The 25,382-nt window shown below is 39.2% G+C and overlaps 1 protein-coding gene across 8 annotated transcripts in view; it reads left to right on the top strand.

The window, feature by feature from the left end:
- TCF12 (transcription factor 12) overlaps positions 1–25,382 on the top strand; it is a 281,225-nt gene that overhangs the window by 201,393 nt on the left and 54,450 nt on the right. For all 8 annotated transcript variants that reach the window (XM_078854657.1, XM_078854656.1, XM_078854658.1 and 5 more), the window contains 2 exons: positions 14,413–14,548; positions 18,071–18,123. In XM_078854657.1, coding sequence (XP_078710783.1) covers positions 14,413–14,548; positions 18,071–18,123 — 189 coding nt within the window. The remainder of the gene's footprint in view (positions 1–14,412; positions 14,549–18,070; positions 18,124–25,382) is intronic.

Genomic DNA, 25,382 nt, shown 5'->3' with positions numbered 1-25,382 from the left:
AGGCAGACAAAAAATAAATAACTCTTTTCTCACCTTTTCTTTAGATGGGGTTGAAGCATTTGAAAGCTTTTCTGAATGCAGTATTGTCATCTTTGAATTTATGGCTCTTAGTTGGAGATTGGTTATGAATATTCCATAAAACAAATGTATGCTTGATGGTATAGATATAGGTATAGATAGGTTACAGCGGGCTGTTTACGGAAGTAAGAGCCCTGTCTGTTGGTAAGTGTAATAGAGAGAGCAGAACATAACCTTGTCTTGCCAAATAGTGTGAATATCAGTGCTATTTCACAAGCTTTACACAGCGCATCCCAGAACTTCTGGTTCCTGCAGCTTACGCTGACCGCATTTGTTTCCCTTTCACTTGTCTGGCAACTGGGCCAGGAAGATCAGCATAATTACCTGGAGCTCCCTTCCCTGGAATTAACTGAAGGATGCTTCAGCTACCATGCTTCTTCTTTTCTACCCTGCATAAGCCCCCATTTACTTGCCCCACACCCAAAAAATAAGGCTGGTTAAGAGGAGGTACCACCACTCCACCCCTTATTTCTTTGAGGTGCAGCTGGCTGGTTTGCTATTCTGAGATTTTTAGAAAATTGCAAATAGTCCATTCTGGTGACTACTGCTAGAGGATAAAGTTTTGTGCAGGCAACCCATTTCTTATAAAATGTCAACTCGACTGAGTTAGGGGAGAGTGCAGCTCCAAACCAGTATCCTGAAAAAGCTGAATGGAAGCAAAGGGCTAGTTGAGTACTCTGATAATACCAATAGGGGAACCAAACTATCCAACTCATACTTGCTTGTGTAACCATCCTAAAAGATCGTTCAAGAGCATGGGTCGTAGCCTAGGATGAGGAAGGGTGATAGACATTCGATCAAGCTATTCTAGACTGAAATAATGTTTGTACTTGGGAATCTGACCATAATCTGTATATTAGGACTGGGATGCAAATATAATTTTATTATTGGGCTTTTCACCTTTTGTCTAGTATTTAATCCTGAATAGCCCAAGAGCCTGCTGGAATACTATAAGGATTATAAGGTGGATAGAGAGCTGGCTAGATTGTCGGGCTCAACAGGTAGTGATCAACAGCTTGATGTCTAGTTGGCAGCTGGTGTCAAGCAGAGTGCCCCAGGGGCTGGTCCTGGGGCCGGTTTTGTTCAACGTCTTTATTAATTATCTGGATGATGGGATTAATTGCACCCTCAGCAAGTTCGCAGATGACACTAGGCTTGGGGGAGAGGTAGATACGATGGAGGGTAGGGATAGGGTCCAGAGTGACCTAGGCAAATTGGAGGATTGGGCCAAAAGAAATCTGATGCGGTTCAACAAGGACAAGTGCACAGTTCTACACTTAGGAAGGAAGAATCCCATGTACTGCTACAGGCTGGGGACTGACTGGCTAAGCAGCAGTTCTGCCAAAAAGGACCGGGGGATCACAGTGGATGAGAGGCTGGATATGAGTTGTCAGCGTGCCCTTGTTTCCAAGAAGGCCAATGGCATATTGGGCTGTATTAGTAGGAGCATTGCCAGGAAATTGAGGGAAGTGATTATTCCCCTCTATTCAGCACTGCTGAGGCCACACCTGGAGCATTGCATCCAGTTTTGGTCCCCGCACTACAGAAGGGATGTGGACAAATTGGAGAGAGTCAAGTGGAGGGCAACGAAAATGATTAGGGGGCTGGGGCACATGACTTACAAGGAGAGGCTGAGGGAACTGGGGTTATTTAGTCTGCAGAAGAGAAGAGTGAGCGGGGGATAGGATAGCAGCCTTCAGTTACCTGAAGGGGGGTTCTAAAGAGGTTGGAGCTAGGCTGTTCTCAGTGGTGGCAGATGGCAGAACAAGAAGCAATGGTCTCAAGTTGCAGTGAGGGAGGTCTAGGTTGGATATTAGAAAACACTATTTCACTAGGAGGGTGGTGAAACACTGGAATAGGTTACCTATGGAGGTGGTGGAATCTCCATCCTCAGAGGTTTTTAAGGCCCAGCTTGACAAAGCCTTGGCAGGGATGATTTAGTTGGTGTTGGTCCTGTTTTGAGCAGGGGATTGGACTAGATGACCTCTTGAGGTTTCTTCCAACTCTAATATTCCATGATTCTGTGATAACAATGAACCTGGCATCAAAACACTTTAGGATAGTTGGTTATTCAGCTATATGTACAGCTTTAAAAGTGAAAATGTACATGATTAGCCATTAAAAGGCTAACCGTTATATGGTCCATTAATCAGATAAATTTCTGCTTATATACACCTCTACCCCGATATAATGCGGTCCTTGGGAGGCAAAAAATCTTGCCACATTATAGGTGAAACCATGTTATATCGAACTTGCTTTGGCTCCCCTGCTCCTGACCGCCCCCTCCAGAGACCCTCCCGTCCCTAATCACCCCCAGGACCCCAACCCCCCTGCTCCCTGTCGCCTGGCTGCCCTGTCCCCTATCCACACCCCTACCCCCTGACAGGCACTCACCGACAGCGGCGGGAAGCGGAGCAACGTGGCCCCAGCCCACTCCACTCCGACAGCTCCCAGCCACGGCACTCTGCTTCCCGCCGCCAGTGAGTGCAGGGAAGTTGGGGAAAGGACACCCCGCGCACACACCTGCGGCGGGAAGTAGCGCCAGCCCCAGCCACTCTGCTTTCCTTGCCCCAGCCCGAGCTGTGTCGCTTGGGGGGTGGGGGGATTGGGGAAACGTCCCGCACTCACTGGCAGCGGGAAGCGGAGCGCCGCGGTTGGGAGCTGGCAGAGTGGAGCAGACTGGGGCTGGGCTGCTCTGCTTCCGCCGCTGTTGGTGAGTGCGGGGGGAATCCCTTCCCCCAAGCCCCCTCCCCCGAGTGACATGGCTGGGGCCGGGGTGAGGGAAGCGGAGTTGGCTGCTCCCAGCCCCCCGCTAATCACCTGGGACACTCTGGGCCTGCGGGGGCCCCCAAAAGTGCCCCCCACAGCTCCTGCCTCCCAGACCCTGGGCGGCGGGAGGCTCTGCCCCTGACTGCCCCCCGAGACCCTCTGCCCCTTATCCAACCTCTCAGCCCCGGCCCGGCACCGTTTACACGGCTCTCAGAGCAGCGTGCTGGAGCCAGACATGCTAAAGCGCTGATCCGCCGAAGCATACAGCCCCGCCCCCCAGGGCGCTGCTTTACCATGTTATATCCTAATTCGTGTTATATCGGGGTAGAGGTGTACTTGTATGAGGTGAACTGAAAAATATTATTTCTTTTGTTTATCATTTTTACAGTTCAAATATTTGTAATAAAAAATAATGTAAAGTGTGCTGTGTACACTTTGTGTTCTGTCTGGTAATTGAAATCAATATATTTGAAAATGTAGAGAAACATCCAAAAATATTTAATAAATTTCAGTTGGTATTCTATTGTTTAAGAGTGTGATGAATCACGATTAATTTTTTTGAGTTAATCACATGAGTTAACTGCGATTAATCAACAGCCCAAGTGCAAACCTTTTTCTTTTCCTCCCTTCATCCCCATTTCTTTTAAAAAAACAAAACATGAGTGCTATACAAATGATGTTGTCAGAATCCAGTCCTGGTGTGATTTGAGCCATCACTACTTTGAACCCAGTATGAGTGAACGTTTGGAAGGGGTTGGAGATCTTCCTCTTAGTTGTTTTTGGGGAGAAGAAGCAGCACCTCAATTCTAAAAACATACAACATAGTTCGGTGGTTCTGCATTTTAAAATATGATTGTGCTAAAGATACAGAGCATGTAAGTTGATGCAAAGATAGAGCTTGAGATAGTATGTTGGTATAGTTACACTCTGAGTTTTAAAACACTAAAACTCAGCTGGGAGAAAAGCTGTATTATAATTACAAAGTCAACTTCTCATGCCCACATCTCATAATCATAAAGAAAAGCAGGTTACCCAAAAATTAAAAAGTAGGATGAGTACCCCTTCAGCTGCTCCTCTCCTGACACATCTCAGTTCTGTATAATGCTCCCTCCTTTGTATAATCATGCAAAGGAAAAAGCTCAAATTATTCCTTTCATAATGTAGCAAAAAGATTCAAGGGGTGGGGGGCTGTAATCACAGTATTTAGTAATTCCCAGAATTCAGTATGCAAAGCAAAAATACCTCACCCTGGGGGATGAGCAAAAGACAAGCTGAGCCAGCAAAACCTCGGGGATCGGACACCAACATCAGCAGGGTTCTGCTTCTAGAAGCCTGTAACAGCATTTGTAGTCTTACCACTTAGGGTACCAGTGCAGAAAACCAACCATCACCGTGGAGAGAGGGAGGTATTCATTTAAAAATAACTCTATTGATTGGATCCTTTCAAGTAACTTAAATACTGAATAAACACAAACACATTATGCCTCCCTTCCCATATTTATTTCCACCCCCACCCCCTGAAAAAAGTCTTTTGATTTGGATTCTTCTAAAAGCTACTTACTGTGATATTTCCATCTTTCTTCCCCTTCCCTCCTCCCCCCACCCTTTCTTTGGAATAGAAATATCCACAATAGCATGTTCTGCTTGGGTTTACATATTGAGTAGGCAGCTGATACAGTACTGAAAAAAGCTTTAGTATAAAGAGTGGAGGAGGAATATGTTGAAATCTCAGTATTTCTCAGTGTTAATGTTAATTAAGGAGAACAGTAAAACTAAATATCTGTTATTTTGTTTATGATGTTGTAGCACTTTAGTATTTAGTACCCTAGGTAGCTTCTTTTTACTCCATTGAGCTAGATTAGCCTGATTACACTGGCAGGGTGCAATTGATGGATGACTGTCATTATCTTTTCAAACCTGCGTGACACTTTAGGTATAGAAGATAATTAAATTTTCAAGAGACTACACTGAGATTATAAGATTTGGGCATTTTTTAAAAAAATGACTAATGTTTTACAATCCATGCTTTTATTTCAAATTGAGCAAGAAAAACAATATTCAAGACTTCATATAACACATTTTTTTCTTTTGAGATGCTCTCGCCTGTCTCCAATAAATATATATGGCCAAATGTATTGGTAATGATTTGAAACTGTACAGGTTAGCACAATACGTTTAATGAAACCTTGTCTGAGACAAAACACTAGAGGATCATAATTAATGTCTCATTTTCTGCCAGTTGCTATTGATTACTCATTCAAAGTCCCTTTGTTCTCAAAATGGAAACAACTGTATTTCACATCACTGTCTAATGAGATTCTCAGGATAGGATTCTTTAACAACATGCTGATAATTGCGAACATATCCCTAGAATTTAAATTTAAAATGAATTAACATTATAATATAATTTCACAAAAGTCAGTGTTTTCCAAATTAAAAGTTTATTGTGGTCTGTTTTTATACATTTTTGTCAAAAACACCCAGAAAACTGAATAGAGTTAAAAATACAGCGCTACATGTCTTAGTTGTTTACTTTGACTTGACTGTGATGTATGGCATATGACTCAGGTAAGTTGCTGTCTTGTATCCAGAAGGTCTATAAAGTAATAGAACCTCCCAAGGAAATGACTTTATTGCATTTTTAACTTTATATGAGCTTTTTCAGTCAGAAAGAAGTGGACATGTGCAACTTACCTAAACAGGGCAAGCTTGAAAGCTTCTCTCTCTCACCAACAGAAATTGATCTAATAAAGTATATTAGTTCACCCTCCTTGTGTCTCCTTGTTTAGTGGAGCTTGACTATCCTCTTTATCACCGCATTTTATTAAATGATACACAAAAATGCTAAGGTGAGTCAGAGTTAAGATTTGTGGTTAACACAAAACCACCAAGCAATAAAATGAAAATTTAAGGCATCTAACAGCGTGTGTCTTCGCTTCCTCCACCTGGAATCAAACATCCTGCACAAGGGCAGACAACATACCAAAAACTAAACTCTGCCCTAGTGAAGATTTCCCCCTCTCCCAGCATCACAAACATACCAAACTTCTCCACTTCACGATCTGTTCTGCATGCTTCTGGAAATCATTCATTCATGCTTAGGAAAGTGGATGCTGAACCAGCAACTCTTACTTCATAGAGGGTCCTGGTCTCTGTAAATCTTGTTCTCCGTCAGGTAATCAAGGCATGTAAGGATTCAGTTAAAGCAACATTAACACATTCATTTTATTTTTGTTAATTAACCAAATAATTATATAACCTCAAAAGTACCCACTGAATGCATATTACATTTTTTGACTTTGACTTTGTAGCTTTTCAGCTAGAAGGACCTGAAAAAAAGAGACTCAAAATGTGAACTATTTGGGGAGGTGGATTTTAATTGATTAAATTGCGGAAACTATTTGGCTAACTTTATTGAAACTCCTCAGAAGATTGAAGCTGTTGTGGACTGCATGCTGAAAATTTCAGTCATATTCTGTTTTTTTGTTTTTGTTTTTTGAAGGTTGAACTCCTGTTTCATGTGCAAACCAGAATACAACCTTAGCTATGGTGTTGCAATGGCTTTGCCATAATGAAATGTTTATAACAGGATAAACTTTGGCCTCCTTTCCTATAAGCATCCCCTTGGTAGTTGGCTAATAAATATAATGAGCTTGTGCAGTTGTACCTGGGGGCAGAATTTTGCCTCATGTAGCCAAGACTAGAAAATTAGATAGTACTTAAAAACATATTAACTAACATACAACAATAAAAGAAATGCGCTGAGGCAGTGGAAGTACATAGCGCCCGGTGACCATGATCACACTATATAACTTTGTTCCAGGAGTCTAAGAGCGTCATAGAATTATTACTGATCTGGTTTAGCCATGTTAATTGTGGGAACTCCACAAGTGCCACTGGGCCAAGTGCCCTCCTGACCTCAATTCTGATCTTCAGAGATTGATCTGTGGAGACTTTGTCTCTGAGGTGAGCAAGCCGGCAGTAGCCAGCGATGACTCTCGAAGCCAGTTCTCAGTGATATGTGCCTAATACGGAGAGTCAAAACATCTTATATTCACTAGTGGCTTGTGACAACACATATGGAAATGCCTCCAGCCTGCTGATGTCTTGTTGAAGCAACATCCATGTTTCAGATCCATATAAGAGAATTGAAAGAATGCAGGTTCGATCAATCTGTACTTTTGTATATAGTTTCACATTCTTTTGGTTCCAGACCTTTGCAGGTCCTTTAAGGCTGAGGCTGCTAAACCAGTTTTCCTTAGGGCTGGCTGTGCCCATTTGACAATATTTTATGGCCTAGATAGAGGAAGTCATCCGCTACTTCCATGATTTATCCAGAAGCCACAGATGTCTTGTATCACAATTTTTGCACCAACATTGTGGATTTTTGTGTTTGCCCAAGAAATCCTTAGCCCAAGGGCAGCTCCCTCATGCTGGAAGCTCTCTAGTGAATCCTTGAGATTGTTTGTTTGTTTGTGTCCTGACCAAATTGGTCAATGACATCCACATAATCCAGGTCAGGAGAGAGGTTGAACTGGCAGTTATACTGATATTAGCATGTATGTATTCAAGGAGCCAATCCATTGCACAGCTGAACAGGGCTAGGGCCAGGTTGCATCACTTGTAGTGTTTTAGTCCAGGATGGCATCTACAGCTTCTCAAATGCCTGTGTTTATAGCTGTCCAAGCTAATTCTGCATCATACAGGAAAGCACCAAATACATCAGACCTCAGACTGATCTGCTGTGTGTGGAAGGGGGTTGGTGTCCGCAAACACAATCACCACTCTGCATCTCGCCCTGTTTCCAGGAAATAAAGTGAATCAAGGGTCATCCAATGAAACACGGTTAGCTAACATACTTTAACTAAAATGTCTTTGAAACTAAGACAAACAGAATGGTACCCTCAAAAATGTATGTGGTGATCATGGTGAGCCCTTAGAAAAGAGCCTTGGGTCAGTGGCAACCAGCGAACCCATTTTCATACGAACATTTAAAGATGTTAGTTAAAAAATGTTAACTAACACATTTTTAAGCATTACCTGATTTCCTGCTCTAGAAATAACCCAAATCTTTGAGATCGTTTGGAGAACATAATGCAGAGACATTTAAAACACTCATTTAAACCAGTTTTTCATTTTCATAAATTACGCTTCGAAAATTAAAGAACTGCTTACCAGAGTTTTAGAATTATTTATTTGCACTCTACTGAAAACACCTTAATAGGAAGCAGAATGCTACTTCATAATCTGATTGTGTCAACAGAATTTTGGAGGTCCACAGAAGTAAGAAAGAATGATGTCTTAAAAAATAGTAGGGGTAACTTTTTCCTTTCTTCCTTCCCAAAACCTGTGAAAGAATCCAGTTTTAAAATCATTTGAAAATACACGTTTGCTTCAAAAAGCAAACAAAGTATTTACTGTTCACAAAATCATAATGTTTTAGTTAGGCATGGAGATTAACTTAATATGCAATTTAAAGCTAATTAAATATATATATTGCAGTACATGTAAAAACTGTTATACAAATCTAACTTTTTGTATTATGAAAGTAGACAGAATACACTCTTCCTTCCTTTCTTCCTGTGTGTGAAGAGGTGATTCTTCTTTATTTCATCCTTCTGTGGCATATTTTGCTGAATCACCCCTTCCCCTAGAATGCTTTTCCATCAGCTGGTGAGCGCTGTAGCACTTTTACCTCTTGGGGCAGGTCACGTTGATTCCATTGAGGCCATCATCAAAGCTGTTTCCTGGGTTAAATTGAAGGGTGGGTGCAGAAAAGCAGTGCAGCTGAGTGTACTCTCCCTGCCTCCATAACCAGTTATTTGCCTTTTTGGAATTAGGGCTGTTCTGTCACTTGGTTGACTGAAATAAAAACCTTTTCTTTTTTCTGGTTAGTATCTACTACAAATCATTAAAAAAATTCCTTTATATTAATTGTCTTGTTTATTTACAACATGGGTATTTGTTTCATGTAATTCAGAGAGGCAGTTACTTAATGATGTCAGCTTTTCTGTGATGACACTAATCCAGCCAGTGTTATCCAGTGTTTCTGGAGGATAACTAGTCATTGATTATTCCTTAGTAATTGGATACATGTTTAGCAGATGAGGTTCTAGGTGACTGAGGACTTGAACATTCTGTATTAATGCTGAGAACTAAGCTGTGTGTCATTTCAGTAAACTGATGCCTGTGAAGAGACTAGAAGCAGTTAGCCCAGAGTAGCCTTGTACTGATAATACAAAGTTTCCTTGCTAGTCATTGTATCCTCAGAGGTATTTGTTTCAGAGTAGCAGCTGTGTTAGTCTGTATCTGCAAAAAGAAAAGGAGTACTTGCGGCACCTTAGAGACTAACCAATTTGTTAGAGGTATTTTTGTATTCCTTTTTCCATCAGGTGCCCTTAGGACAGGATCAGTCCTAGTCAATATTGCTTCTCAATTGGTTCAGACAGGCAGAAAAGTCAATAAGATGAGCTAATGACATCTATTTTATTTTACTGTGGCAGACAGAGAAAAAACTATATTTAACCAGTTGTACTTAATATACCTCCTTCAGTTGCAGTAATATCAGAAGATTATACTTGGAGAATAACTCTCTAGCGTAGATTTACAAAATTAACCTGTGCTGCTATTAGATTTTTACACAATGCGCTGTATATTCTGAGACTTGCTGTATGCAGGTCTTGTGATTATTCGATTGATTGCTGTGGCCAACTAGCTCTGAACTCTGTGGCTAGACTCCTGGTTGCTGTAGCATGTCAGTACTGGAGCCACTGACTAACATTTCTGCTTCAGTGTAAAATAAATGCAGTAACAAACCAAAAGAGTGGATTCTTTTAGTTGTATTATAATACAGTAATAATGAAGAGTTCTTGAATGTCTCAACACTTATTTCATGTCCTTGCAGAAATCAGGTTATGGCAATACAAAGGGTGTAAGCAAAGGTGGTAGAGACTTGGTATGTTTGACAACTGGAAAGATTGAGGGTTGTAGTTTTCATGAATGGAGGCTGACAGCTGAGAAGTAGGAGTTGGGAGGGATGTGGGCATCTGTCTTTGGGGAATTACTTGGCAGAGGTGAATTGGTAGAAGAGAGAATTTCCACACTCATTGTCCTTTCCTTCCTTCACGTGTTTTCTCCTAAGATACCAGAAACTAAGTACCCACTTCTCCCTGTATAGGTAGAGAATGTCTATGTGGATAATTTCCAGCAGCTTTTCCTGTTGCCTGTGTGAAAGAGATGACCTTTTGGGGTTCCCCTTTTTAGGTAGGGGGAAACCACAAAAGGCATCATGAAAGCTACTGTCATTGCATAAGGTCAGTTGTTGGAATGCTCCCATCTCTCTCTGACTGCTTTTATGACGGACAAGGTAGGTGAGATAATATCTTTTGTTGGACCAACTTCTGTTGGTGAGAGAGAGAAGCTTTCACCCTACACAGAGTTTCCCAGACTTGAAGAGCTCTGTGTAGATTGAAAGCATGTCTCACTCAGAAGTTGGTCCAGTAAAAGAATATTACCTAACCCACCTTGTCTCACTAATATCCTGAAACCAACAAGGCTACAACAACAAGCCCAGTCATTAGAGTTTGGAGGGTGGGGGATAGTTCAGTGGTTTGAGCATTGGCCTGCTAAACCCAGGATTGTGAGTTCAATCCTTGAGGGGGCCATTTAGGGATCTGGGGCACAAACTGGGGATTGGTCCTGCTTTGAGCAGGGGGTTGGACTAGATGACCTCCTGAGGTCCCTTCCAACCCTGATATTCTATGATTCTATGAACACTGCATGCTCTTATGAGTGACATCCTGAGACAGTTAAATATGGACTGGAATCTTTCCCCTGCTATATCTGCCAATCTGAGATGTTTTTGCAAAGCAGGAGGGTACTTTCTTCCAAAGCCACATATTCCTGGGCTGCAGGCAAATTCTGCAGCCCTTTGAGCAACCTTGAAATATGCACACTACTTACTACTGACTGGTTTTGATCTGTTCCTTTAAATGATGTTAGGTCGAAAGCAAGAACTTGCATACCCAAACTAAGTTTTCTATATGGTGGTCACCTCTAAAAACTTGCCAAATGGTTTAAGTAGCAGCTTTGATAATTCAGTAGTACTGCAGAACAATGAGGTATATTTATGTATTTTTTAAAGGCAAAATTGACAGGTTTTTGAAGGTGACCTGGAAAAGGAAATGAAATTGCTTCATTCCCTTTTTGCTGCCTTTTATTATGTGTAAAGACAGCCTTAAAATTATTAAGAAAAAATCTTGTATGTGTTTTTAATTAATAAAATTCAGGCCTTCTCTACTTTGCTTTTCCTGGAGTATTCTCTAGACAGACTAGAGAACTAGTAAGATTATGGCATCATAGATATCAAGAATGTGAAATCTGATTGAGTGGGTAAGCTATTTTAGTTCAGGATGCTTTAAAACTTTTTGTGTTTTGCTAACACCTACTTAACTCAAGTGCCCTGTACACTGCTGGAAGAGAAGATGTGTAAGAAACATCTAACATCTCCGCATCCTCCAACTAAAACAGGGAAAATCAGACTTGTTATTCCTGAAGTTAATAAGGTTAAAACAAAGCACAGACTTGCTTTGTTTTAACCCTTTTTATTTTTAAAATTAAGTTTTCAGGTTTTATTCATTCATTATAAGCAAAAAAAGATGGTACCCGGCAGCTGAGGGTGAGCAGTTGTAAAGGTGGTATGATATCGAGTCTTGTATCAGCACAAAGCAGCACAGAGTTGTTCCTTACACTATGCAGTCCTTGGGCCACATTTTATTCTGACAGCTTTTCAGCACCAGAGCTAATGCAGAACAAATGGAGAGGGGCTGAGGAACTAGTCCTGTTGTGAGCCTATCAGTGACCTCGGGTAACCAGCAACCTCTCAGAAGTTGCAGAAGTCCAGACAGAAAAGATGAAGGTGTGGATGATAGTGTCAACAACGTGAACAGAAAGAAAAGGACAGATGTTGGACATTTTAAGAGGAAGAGGTAGCAAGATTTGGATGTGGGACCCCTGAATCTGTGGACTGGTGAGAGGGCAGAGTTGAAGAGAGAGCACACAGGTTACGTGCCTGAGTGATGCAGGGGATTGTGGTGTGGCATAGAAAAAGCTACAGATAGAGGGAGATTAGAGAGTGGTTAGGAGGAAAGAAAAGGAGTTAATTCAGTCCTGGCATTGATAAATGTAAGTACTGTACTTGTCATGGCTGCAGGGTGGGGACAAAGGTGGCTGTAACTTGTGTGCCAAGGGGCCATTCTGGCTGCTGGGGATCACAAGAGAACAACAGTGCTGTAGCTACACCGCTCTTCTCCTAGTTATGATGGGATGCACAGTAAGGTGACATAGACCCATTGTACTGGCATGAAATGACTGACAGCAGTTAGAGCGGAAGCCAGATTGGCTAAGGTCAAGGAAGGAATTAGAGGAAAGGAATTCACGTCAGCTGTGAAGCATCTAGTGCACATTTTGGTGAGATACAAATACTAAACCACTTGGTTTTCACATCACTAAATTTAACTTAAGGATAATTTTGAATGTTAATGCTGTCTATATACTGAATTGTTTACATCATCTGATTTGGAGGGTTGCTAAAAATCAAAGCTAACTTGTAGCCCCTATAAAATACTCTGCTGCTTGGGAAACTCTGTTTGAAGTCGCATTTTTTAAAATGTTTAATGATAAATTATTTTCAACATTTCCTGTCACTTGTTGTCCTGCAACTCAATTATCAGGTATTGTTAGCACAGTTTAAGCCTAGGCAAACAATATTAAGTTGTCCTAATACCCAGCAGCAAGCTTTTAGCATCTCTTCTTTGTATCTGCATAATTATCTTTGAGGTTGATTTTATCACAACTTAGATTAGTATAATAAAAGTAAGGCTATAAAACACAAAGTAAATTGGTTGGGTCTGCACCAGGCTTCAGGTGGTGATCCAGCATGAAGAAAAAGAGATCAAAGAACTTATGTAAGAGATGCTAGTTGGCTTAGAGTTGCCATTAAGGTGTATTACTGTAGATGCCAAATTGTTATGTAAGAAATGGCTCATGCAGTGTGGACTGTTTAATGTATGAGGGAAAGCTGTGGGAGGTATTCAGAGTTACTGTTATAGAGAAATGGGCTTCTTCTGTTCAGTAGCCATATACAGTATTTCATAGAATCATAGAATATCAGGGTTGGAAGGGACCTCAGGAGGTCATCTAGTCCAACCCCCTGCTCAAAGCAGGACCAATCCCCAACTAAATCATCCCAGCCAGGGCTTTGTCAAGCCTGACCTTAGATGTCAGAGTAGCAGCCGTGTTAGTCTGTATCCGCAAAAAGAACAGGAGTACTTGTGGCACCTTAGAAACTAACACATTTATTTGAGCATAAGCTTCCCTGAGCTACAGCTTATTTCATCGGATGCATGCAGTGGAAAATACAGTAGGGGGATAAAAGACTGGAAGTGGATGTGTCATTACACAAAGTAAAACTATTTCCCCATGTGTATTTCCCCCCCCCCCCCACTGTTCCTCACACGTTCTTGTCAACTGCTGGAAATGGCCCACTTTGATTAGCACTACAAAAGTGGGGTTTTTTTTCCCCCCTCTCCTGCTGGTAATAGCTCACCTTACCTAATCACTCTCGTTACAGTGTGTATGGTAACACCCATTGTTTCATGTTCTCTGTGTATATAAAATCCCCCTACTGTATTTTCCACTGCATGCATCCGATGAAGTGAGCTGTAGCTCACGAAAGCTTATGCTCAAATAAATTTGTTAGTCTCTAAGGTGCCACAAGTACTCCTTGTCTTTTTACTTTATAGAGAACACCCTGAGTTTCACTCTGAGTTTGGGGTTTGTTTCAAACTGTAACTGCAGAGCTAAGCATGGTTTCCACCTTCAATGGCAAAGGCCCTCTGCAGCGACCAAAACTCAGCCCAAGATTTGGGTTCGTGACGAAACCCAAAACCAGGCAGGAGTAACATTAAAATTATGCTTTAAATGATGACTCACTCTCCCTCTATGCATGTGTAAATACGGAATTGCTTATAACATTTTCACCATTATTGAATATTCCACACATTACATGTAATCAATGTATACTTTGGCTTTTGTGTTTTAAATTGCTCTTCAGGATAATTTCTCTGTGTGTATAATTTCAGTGTGTGCATACTAAACCTGAATAATATATCCTAATCTCACACTGTAAATATGATATCTTTTAACAGTTTAATCAATTTTTTAATTATTTTACAAATTTAGCAAATAAATATAATTTTGTTTACAGTACGGTATGATGTATTAGTAGGTAGACCTTTTAAGTGGAATTAAGTCCTTTTCCCAGACTCACAGCAAAATTTATTTTGGTCTTTAAAATTGAGCTATAGGTCTCTCTGCTATTGCAAAAGTACATTCTCTGAATAATAATAAAAAATATCAACATTTCTTTAAACTTTAAAACCTTGATTAAAAATTGAATAACTGGCTAAAACTGTCACAAGCAGCTAGCATAATTAATAATTCATTTACAACCTAATTTGAAGCTTAGTAATTACAATAATTTGCTTTTCATTGTTTATTTTACAGTCCAGTCTCCTTCGATCAGATATGGGGCTTGGAAGTCCTGGTCAGTTGTCATCCTCAGGAAAACCTGGAACACCATATTACCCATTTTCTTCTGCAAATCCACGCCGAAGACCACTTCATGACTCATCAGCTCTTGGTCAGTAACGTGAACTATTCTTAGACCTTTAACGCTGATGCACTTTTCACATCCCACCTTATTTTAGATAATATCTTTTTTATATGTTGCAAATTACTCTTTCAAGGGCAATGTCTGCTATATGAGATAGCTAAATAAGGGATAATACAAAATTAAGTGTAATTTTGTTTAATACATTGATTTTAGTATTGCATAAAAAATTCTTAATTGTGTAAGCAGTAATGACAGATGGATAGCAGTTGATGACCAGCTGAAGTAGCTGAGTGCCCTTAACCCAGGCCATCATTAACTCGCAGAAATGCCTGACCTTGAGGTCATTACCATTATACACTATGAAAACGTAAAGGGAAGAATAATTATCCTTTTTTTATGCTTGAAGTTACTTTATTCAGATGATCTAGAGTTGTGTGTAGTTGGTTTAAGGATCCCAGTAATTTTTGTTTCAGTTAAAGACAGTATAGTAATCAACAGGAAAACGAGACTTCTTATTTAGTAAAAAGAAAAGGAGTACTTGTGGCACCTTAGAGACTAACCAATTTATTTGAGCATAAGCTTTCGTGAGCTACAGCTCACTTCGCTGTAGCTCACGAAAGCTTATGCTCAAATAAATTGGTTAGTCTCTAAGGTGCTACAAGTACTCCTTTTCTTTTTGCGAATACAGACTAACACGGCTGCTACTCTGAAACCTGTTCTTATTTAGTGTATACCATCAGATGCATAACAGAAATATGATTCAAGGGAGATTTTTAAGGTTGGTCACAATTAAATAATATTATGTACCTCATATTCTGGAGTTGCTCTGAGATAAGTGGACCTTACTGTACATATTACTGTTAGTCACCAACAGAACATCTGATTACTGCAAGTTGTAAGGTATTTGTATCAACTATACAATCCAGTGCTTAGTCATTTATATTACTTTATGATATAAATGCTCTGTAGTCTGAAACTATCCAAAATAATGTAAAGTCCAAGTTGAAAATATTTCATTTTGTATGCATGCTCCAGTTTTTTAAATACTTTTTTTTTTTAAAAATCCCCCCATCTGATTTTCCATTTTAGAAAATTATCACAAACTGTAGTTTTCATTTTTAGGTCACTGAAATTGCTGTCGTTTTCTGCTTTATTTCTGCACATTTCTGGTTTCTCTTCCTGTGTGCTACTTTTACCTACATACATCAAATGAAGATTTATTTTGGCTGCGTAGTATATGTAACTTGACTGTACTTAACTTTACAATTTAAACCATTGTTTATCCACAACAAAACTTCATGAAATGAGAACTTGTTTCTTGGAGTTTTAGCAGTTAACAGAAATGATCCATTTGTGTGACTTATTGAAACAGGTACTGAATATGTTGAAGTAATGTTTTTTTTAATGTCTTAAATTAGAAAAGGCAGACTTTTTAGAATTATCCTTTACAAAAATAACTAACTCCTGTTTGTCCATTTCTGATATTCAAACTCATTCACCAAGATAATTGCCATTTAGTTTTGGAGAGTGCCTTTTTTTATGCAGTCCTTTGTAACACATGCTTCTTAATACAGGTGAGATCTGTTAATAAAGAAACCTGAAAAGTTCTCCAGGATGTGGCTGAGAACAGGAACATTTAAAGAGAATGTGGTCTTGCACTGTACATTCAGTAAAACACCTTGCAAGGAGGCTGGCCGGGGTGCTAGAGCTAGGATGATGGACAGTTATGTAGGAGACTGAGGGCTTGTCTACACTGCTCCACAGTTCAGACCAAAGTGTTGCACTGTAACTCCCCCATGTGGACGCTGCAGGTGCAAACTAAAAGTATGCTAGTTCACATTAATGTAATCCTCTTCAGATTACTGCCTTCCCCTGAAAATCAAAGTTCATGTGAACATGGCACGATTTTCAGAAAGGGCACAAATGTGTAGACATAGCCACAATTTCAGTTGCTGAATCTAATCTTTACTCCTGTGCTGATTGAATCAGCTGTGACAGAATGCTGTAGATAGAGCATACGCTTGGGTGTTGAGTGGGACTGGTGCCTGGGAACCACATAAGTGTCTCCTCTGGACTGGTATGGAACGACACTGAATGTGAAGTGAGACACTAGAGATATGTGAAACCTTCATAGTTGGACCTCCAACCATGTCAAGCTAGTCTAGTTTTAGGTGCCGTTATAAACCTAAAATTTAGGATGAATTATGATTTTATGTGGAAACTATATAAAATTGGGTGGCATCACAGGTTTTTGATTTAAGATTAGGTCCAATTTGGTGTTTCCAGAGGAATTTCACTCCAGCTTATGGTGCTTGTTAGAAGGCAAAAATCAAGGGGCATATACCTTTGTGGATCTGTAGTAGAGTCCTTGTTGTCCTTGCTGGAACTGAGTGGCTGGAACTCAAGACCTGAAAATTTGTGGCTGTAAAGTAGGGGTGCTATCAAGCAAAGGACCACCCCTTGAAAATGTATGCAATAATTTTAGAAAATACAGTGTAAACACTTCTGAGCATACCATAGGAGAGGTATCCTGAGGAGAAGTGAGGGATAGAAAATAAACTTGTTGCTTTTATTATCTTTCTGTTCCTGAACCTTCTCACCTTTATTACACTATGGAGGAAGAAGATACTTTTCAGCTTGCTGCAACCAAAGGTTAAATTCACTATTGTAATTCTAAAGATGGAAGAGTTTGTTTTGGATTATGGTTGAAAACTGGATGAATCCAAAGTGCAAACGATGATGTCACCAGATCAATTATTTATTGGGGCAGACCTGTAATGCCAGGAAATCTAATTTGTCCATTGACTATAGTGGCTGAGTTTTTTATTTTGTGCATTTTTTCAGTTCTTAATGTATGCAGCCATAGGTTTCCCTGTTGACATGGAAGTCAATTATTGGTGTAGAGAAGTGGGTGCCATATTTCCAACTTTCCAAATGTTCTGAAAGATGATTTGGATTTTCTTGGTGACTTACGAAGAATGTTGACTAGTTGGTTAATCAGCTTCACTGTTGCTGGTAGCTGAGGTGCTTCAATAAACCCTGCATGTGAATGTTGTAATCCATTTAGATGAAATTTCTGTTTTAAAAAGCAACAGTTTACATTAATTTGGATTTTAATATACCAAAGAGGTGTTTGTAATTCTAATTTTACCAAGAACACAAGCGGGGGATTCATTTATGTCCACAGTCAATCCACCTTGTGCACTTTACAGGCCATTGTTTAGTGAATGCATTATGGTATTGATGTACCTTATAGTGTTATTGTTGTCAGGGGTGACTGCCTTTCCACAAGGAGAATCCCCTGAGATCAAAGGTAATGTGAGCAAGGCAGGATTGTAGAAAAGGGCACAAACGTGTTAGTCATTGTAACCTTCTTGTAATGTGTGTAAGGCGCCTTTCATTGGTACAGAGGAAAAGATGCATAAAGCTAGAAAATGGGGACTGTATTGTGGGAAAAATAAATAATCAGTTGTTTAGTGTGGTTGATCGTTCTTGTTACTCCTTTGTAACACAGCATAGCTGATGAAATGTGTTGTTTTCTGTGTGCAGATCCTTTACAGACAAAGAAAGTAAGAAAGGTGCCCCCTGGTTTGCCTTCTTCTGTAAGTACTGAATTTTTAACTTCTAGTAAACAAATTGGGCTCAAAAGCGCACTGTTTACTTGACATACAAATCTCTTAAGTTATCATTAGGAAGGCTTTATCTAGTGACCATAAACAGCCAAGCTATTTTGGATCAGTTTCTAAGGTCTATATACACATTTGATGTGTAGTTTTTAGATTTCATAGCAATGGTTTGTACCTCACTCATATGCACTTACCCACTTGTCCCTGTCATTTGAATTCCCCTCTGGGGAACAGAGCTGGGCCAGGAGCTGTCAAAGAAGATCTCCTGTACAGGTCTTTTGATGTTTAATTAGTCATTATGTTGCTGAACAGGAGGACAGACAGAGATTAATAGCTGAGAATCTTAGAAATTTACATTTGTAATAATCCCAATGGAGCTGAAGACATTAAGATTCGGAGGACATGTACAGCTCAGCTTGCCTCAGTAGGACTGAGGTTATTAATATGCATAAATCACTAAGTCAGATGTTCATTGTGAAGCCCTGGTGGATTTTAATGCCTTCATTAAGCTTTTCCTAACTTCAGCCTACCATCAGGAAGGCTTTCAAGCAACTAGTTTGTTGATCCCTCTTTGCTAGAAAATGTATCCTTTGAGAATAAAGGGCTTTGATGAAAAAGGTTGGAAGGGTTTTGGTTGAAAAATCATTAATGGCTGTGATAATCTAATGCTATAGGGGTGTTTTGTGGTATTAAATATACTTTATTCTTTAAAGGAAGAAAATTGTTTTTAAATGAATCTGCATTTAAAAATCCACGTGGAGTGAAAAATCCCCAGTGAAGTGAAGGAAGGATTTTCCCCCCCTGTTCACAATAAACAAGAGGGAAGGGGAGAGAAGCTCTACTGCCTTGCGGGGTACATCTCTTTGTTGTGTAAATGGATGTTGGGCTTTTCTTTGGCAGTACTTAACACACGGGTGCAGGTGCAGTTGGATGAGTCATAACTCAAAGCCATATAGGCTGAATAGAATGCACTGCACAGGCAACAGTAATACAGTAGGAGCAAAAAGGGTCTGATCTTTTTATTTTATTTTATTTTTGTATTAACTCTGAAGCATAGATGGTGTCTTCTAGTCACCCCCCCTTTCCTTCACTTCCCACCTTCACTGTGACATACAAAAACCTGAATCTGAAACCCCATTTTAACCATACTTCCAGATGGAACTGAGATAGTTTAGACAGCCTGGGGCAGCTGTGCTCTGAACCTGCAGCCTACCTGGAAGCCAGGATTGCAGCTGCAGGCACTCTTAAAAGCTTTTGCTTGCATAAGCACTTGGACCCCACTAGAGGCTGAATAGCTGCTTGATAAACAAAATGAACACAGTGCCTCAAATCATTATTCCCGAGGCCAGGAATATATTTTTTTCGGCAGCAGCTAAAAATAGTGTGGCAATTTACATTTTAACAGTTGTGTGTTATGCAGGGGTGCCTTTCCAGTTAACAGATGATTTCTTCTAGATTAACAAAAATATATTAAAAATGACAGAGTAGCTAAAACATGTAACAGTGCAATTTTTGTTTAATTGATTGCTATAATTCTGGGAGAGTCATAAAAGTTAAATTACGTATTAATATTTAGTTGCATTGGCCAGGTAAAGAGATCATATTGGTGAATGAAAAATTCATCTCATTTCTGTTACCCAACACTAATGTTAAGAAGCAGTATGTTTTTAATGTTTCTTATTTAATTTTTTGTCTTCTAAATGAAGACACAGGATAGCAAAAGGCTGATTTTATTAAACACTGAACAAATCTCAGTGATGGAGAGAGAAAGCAGATACTGTGAGTCATCAGTATGCTGGTGATATATTTTGTAAAGTCATTGTTTCTATGTATTTTAATGGCTAGGGTCCTGATAGTAAGCTCTAAGCAAGATGATGCCAAATTCAAACAAAATTCTGATTTTTTTAATGTAAAATGCATTGTGGTAGAAGATTGAACAAAATTAAATTTTACTGACTGTTACAGAAATTTGTGACTTCTTGAAATTCTGAGGTGAGGATTAAGGAAAAGGAACACAAGCATAATTATTTGGAATGTGCTATGCTAACAAGTCAGATTGTATTTTGGCGAAAGTAAAAAGTGAATCAGCATATTTAATTTCTGTGCTGCAGATGTTCTACTCAGTAAATGAAAATCATCATTAGATGGAAAATAACAAAGGAGGGGAAAGAGGCTTTAATTATTACTTAAAATATTTTACAAGCCATAGGAAGACATTTCTAATTGAGTTTCTAAAAGATAGATTCCCTTAATATTTATAATGAATTTAATGTAAACATAGATGATGCTTCTTAGTACTTTAACTTCCTAGGTAATCTTCATTTAATTGGAAAACTAATGTTGCTCTTTTAGAAAGATAAGGATTTTTAAATAAATAATCTTCCTATGGTTTGAGATGTTTTGCAAAACTGTTTGTTTTGAGATGAATTTTTCCACTTGTTCTTGATTGTGTCATAATAGTGAAAAACAAACTAGCTAGAAAATTACTAGATCTGGATGAACACCTCCAACATTTTGGTGAGTGACACATGAAATTTATATCAGAATGAATCTAGCTTTGCTTGCATCCCTTTTGTGTTCGCTTTCTGAAGACAAAGTATCTGAGTTTTATTTGCAAGAATGTTTGCAGAAAGTGAATTTTAAGCTTTCATGACCATAGAACAACACTGGAAATAGTATATTTTATATGGGAGGGACTTAGCTTGACACAGCAGGGAGACAAGGGTTCCCAAAGCACACAGAGAGTGCTTGTGTACAGGCAGTTAGATCCGACTATGTGCTTTAAATCTAGGTCCATCCATGCATATTGTGCAAAGAGGGCAAGGAAAAAAAACCTTAAACCTATCCAGTAAATCTTTACAGTAGCCTACTTTTCAAGAGTGTTGCCTCGCACAAGGCCTGTGTCACCTCGAAAGATATATGTTTACACTATGATACAGTTTCTGCTTATCAGCTATTACCTTTCTCATAGTGATTCAAAAACACCAGCCCTTTCTCCGAGTCTTCCTTCTAATCTTATGTACTTTGGTCAACATATTCCTAAGTCTTCAGACAGTACTTCAAAATTCTTACATAAAGATTAAAATTCCACTTAACAGGAAATTATCAATGAATATATATTCTACCAGCAAAGTCCTGTTTCTAGGTTCAAGTGCAGTTTAGAATCATGTTCAGGATAAAATAATTCATAGACTGATTATGGGAGTCTTGACATGTCACCAGCTATAGGATGTATGCCACTTACATGTGCCAACTTACCATTTATTGTACAAATTCCTCCATTAAGAACAGCTATAGTGGAGCAGTGACATAGCAAGAATAAGGAAAATGACCTAATTTGTTTCAAGTGGGTGGGGTGGGAAAGAGAGACAAATAAGCAGAAAGGAGATACCACAAACATCCTGTCCAGCACCCATGGTAGTCATTGCGAGTCTTTACGTTGACTTTGAGTGTTGGGTTGGATGCACAGAAGAGAAATGGAAAAGATGCCTCACGTTTTCTCTCAAAAGAATGGCGCTTCACCTCCCCAATTCTGTAGGTATAAAGCTGGGGTGGTGCTCCATAAGGGCAATAGACAGGAAACTGGCCTGAAGGAAGGTAACAGCTCATTGGGTGTTTTCCCCCATGAAAGCAACTTGGTTTTACCTGTTTTGAGACGAAAATGTATAGGACTTTGAGTTCATCCATAGTTTCAGATAAATTTCCAAACTTCTGTCTGCTTATCTGAACTCCAGAGTTTGAGGCTCTGATAATTGATATTAAAAATAAAGTAAAATTCGCCGTGGTGAGTGAATGTAGCAGCCTTCTAGCAAATGGGGAGTATAGGAGTGTCCTAGCTTTTTAGAGAATTGTCCTTGATGCCAGAAAACTCTGAAGTACACCCACATCTTAAATACTGCATGAAGATGTGGTCGCCCCATCTCAAAAAAAGATATATTGGAACTGGAAAAGGTTCAGAAATGGGCAACAAAAATGATGAGAAGTAAGGAATGGCTTCCATATGAGGAGAGATTAATAAGACTGGGACTTTTCATCTTGTAAAATATTCGACTGAGGAGGGATAAAATAAAACTCTATAAAATCATGACTGGTGTGAAGAAAGTAAACAAGGAAATGTGATTTATTCCTTCTCATAACACAAGAAGTAGTGGTCACCAAATAAAATTAATAGGCAGCAGGTTTAAAACAAACAAAAGGAAGTATTTTTTTCACACAACGTACAGTCAACCTGTGGAACTCCTTGCCAGAGGAGTGAAGGCCAAGACTATAATAGGGTTAAAAAAAAAAAACTAGGTAAATTCATGGAGGATAGGTGCATCAATGGCTATTAGCCAGGATGGGCAGGGATGGTGTCCCTATCCTCTGTTGGATCACTTGATGATTACCTGTTCTGTTAATTCCCTCTGGGGCACCTGGCATTGGCTATTGTCCGAAGACAGGATACTGGGCTAGATGGACCTTTGGTCTGACCCAGTGTGGCCGTTCTTATGTTGAGGTGGTTCTGAGATCGATAGGTGATGTGGCCAGGTCTAATGCAAAATTCCCTGACTGGCAAACTGAGAGCATCCCGTTGACTAATTCCAATAAATTGTGTGGGTAGAATACATAGAACTCATGATTACTTATTGGGTAACCTCCATCCCCTGTCCTTCCACACTCCCATCACCACTTTTCATTGTTATGCCTTGTTTGTTATGTCTGAATCAAAGTGTAAGCTCCTCAGGATAGGAACTTGCCTTTTGTTTGTTTGTAAAGTAGTAAATAAATAGTAAATATTTAAAGTGTCCAGGCCACAAAATTCTGTAACATACCAAAGAAATGTTAATCTTGAGACCCTACTCTTCTTAAATAGTAACTGTTTCCATCTCCAAGCAGTCCCTCCCTTTTTTCTGTGTGATGGACCTCATTAGGCCTTTTATTATTTCACCATCTCCAGGCTAGATTATTGTAATTCATTTCTACTTGAGCCTCCCTTGAAATTGATCTGGAAGCAGTAGTAGTCAGTCACATGTGAGTTCCTGTCTGCTCCTTGATTATGGAAGTGGAGGAAGCAGAGATGTCCAGCTGTCAGTAAGTAGCAAACTGGTTTGTTGCAAGGTCTTGCTGACAGTCTGTAAAGCACTCACTGATCTAGGCCGAGGGTACTTGAGTGATCATCTCTCAACAATGTCCTTCCACAAAGTTGAAATCAGATGAGTTATCCAGGCTGTCTGTCCTGATCCTCTGACTGCACTGGGCCAAAGTGGAGCTGGCTTCGATCAGGGATCACGTCTGTAGAATTCCCTTCCATGTTATATCTGCCAGAAGGTCTCCTTAGCTGTCTTCAGGACTTGCTGTAAGGGCCTTTTGTTGACATTAGCTAATCTGTTTAAGTTTTCACAGCATCCCAGATGCATGTGTTTAAGTGCTATTAAATTATAATTGAGATCTGAATAGAAAGGTCTTAAATTTATATGTATCTTTAAAATGTTAATAAAACCAAACATGATTAGACTGCAGCTTGTGTAACTTTACAGAGGTTATATGTTATTGCTGTAACTACCGCTTTACAGCAGACTATGTGCCAGTTCATCCCCATTATTGATGATGATCTTTGTTACAACAACAAATGCGGGGAAGGAAAGCTTTTATAAGTAAAAGATTATTTCTTAGTTTGTCACTTGATAATGTTCACTGTGATTTTGGTGGGAAGGCTGTTTGAAAATCTTTGCAGTCTGCTAGAAGAGTAATAGGTGGTAATATCTATGACTTTTACCTGGTTCATGTTGTTAAATTGATTGGTTGCATGATCAATACAAATGCTAGACAGGCTGCTTTGGCTGTGATCTAACCATGTAATTATCAGAAATAGCCAGTAAAAAATGGTTACTGTTGAAAAGAATTGCACTGAAATAAAAACTGTCTAAACCCCTGAATAAACTTCAGACCTAAGTTTTCTAGACTACAGATTCACTTGTCATCCTAAGACAAAGATGCAGATGTTGGTTCTAGTCTCTGAGTATAAATTTAAAATTGAATTAAAATTGCCTTACATTTTAGTACCATTGAGTTTCTTGTGATGTTGAGGTTTGGCACTTCAAGGCTATAAAGAAAACAGGTTGTACAATCATGGAGATGTAATCACAAGACTTCATGACATTAGCTGTGATAACTTGGGTAGCCTATTAAAAACAAAAATTCCTTAAGGGACTACTAGCTAGATCCCTAGCTATAGATGACGAAAGGATTGTCATTTGCTTTTGACAGATCATCCAGACAGCTTCGTTTGCTGAAGAATTTTGCCAGGCAGTAAACCAGAGAACCAAAAAAAAAAAAAAAAAAAGAGGGGAAATGTGCCTCTGAGCTTACATTTCTATACAGCTAGCTACCTGCACTTCGACATAAAATTTCCTAAAGCTTCTATGATGCTAATTTATTAAATAGATTAAAATCCTGTTTTTCTTATGGAGCAGGGTTTTGATTATAGAACCACCTACTGGAAAATTTTAAAACTGCATCAGTAGCTATGTTACTATATATCACTTTGGGGAATAAGTGAGAAATGCTAAACATATTGCACTTGAGCAACAAATAAAAAATAAAGCAAAATGATACTAGAGTTGGACCAGCAGAGGGACCCCTTATCTCCCTTTAATTTCTCAAATACATTTGCTTGGTCATACTAAGTTCATGATGGAGAGATGTGTAACTTACTTAATCTTTTACATCTTTCAGTAACAGAAGCATGGAATCACTTACTTTGGAAAGTTTTTAAAATCTCTTATTTAATTCACATCTGATTTTTATAATGTGCGTGCATTTATTTATTTATGTTGTGGAGTGGTGATTGTTTGGCCCAATAGGAAGTACTGTTGTTTGGTAACACCCCTTACTCATTTGTCAAGGATAACAAACAAATTTATACATACATTTTGTCATAAATGAAATTGTGTGTAACTAAGTGCTTCTCATAGGGAGATATACCTGAGGACATTTCAAAGCCATCTATTAAACTGCTTGGGTTTTTTGTTTGTTTGTTATTACAAAATATCTAAAATCTTCAGCACACTTCTGAAGCTTTCCGAAGCTGGGAATAATGGTGCATATTGAATACCTTCCTTGCTTTTATATTTAATATAAATCCATAAGAAAGTATCACTAATAAGGAATATTTGTACAATACCTGAATGTGAGGAATTGATAAAGTTGCTGTTGTTCATTAGCTCTTACAATAATTCACCTAATGAGAAGCATCT

Source organism: Lepidochelys kempii, chromosome 10, assembly GCF_965140285.1.
Source record: "Lepidochelys kempii isolate rLepKem1 chromosome 10, rLepKem1.hap1, whole genome shotgun sequence".
Taxonomy (NCBI): domain Eukaryota; kingdom Metazoa; phylum Chordata; order Testudines; family Cheloniidae; genus Lepidochelys; species Lepidochelys kempii.
This window is presented reverse-complemented; position numbering and strand designations above follow the sequence as displayed.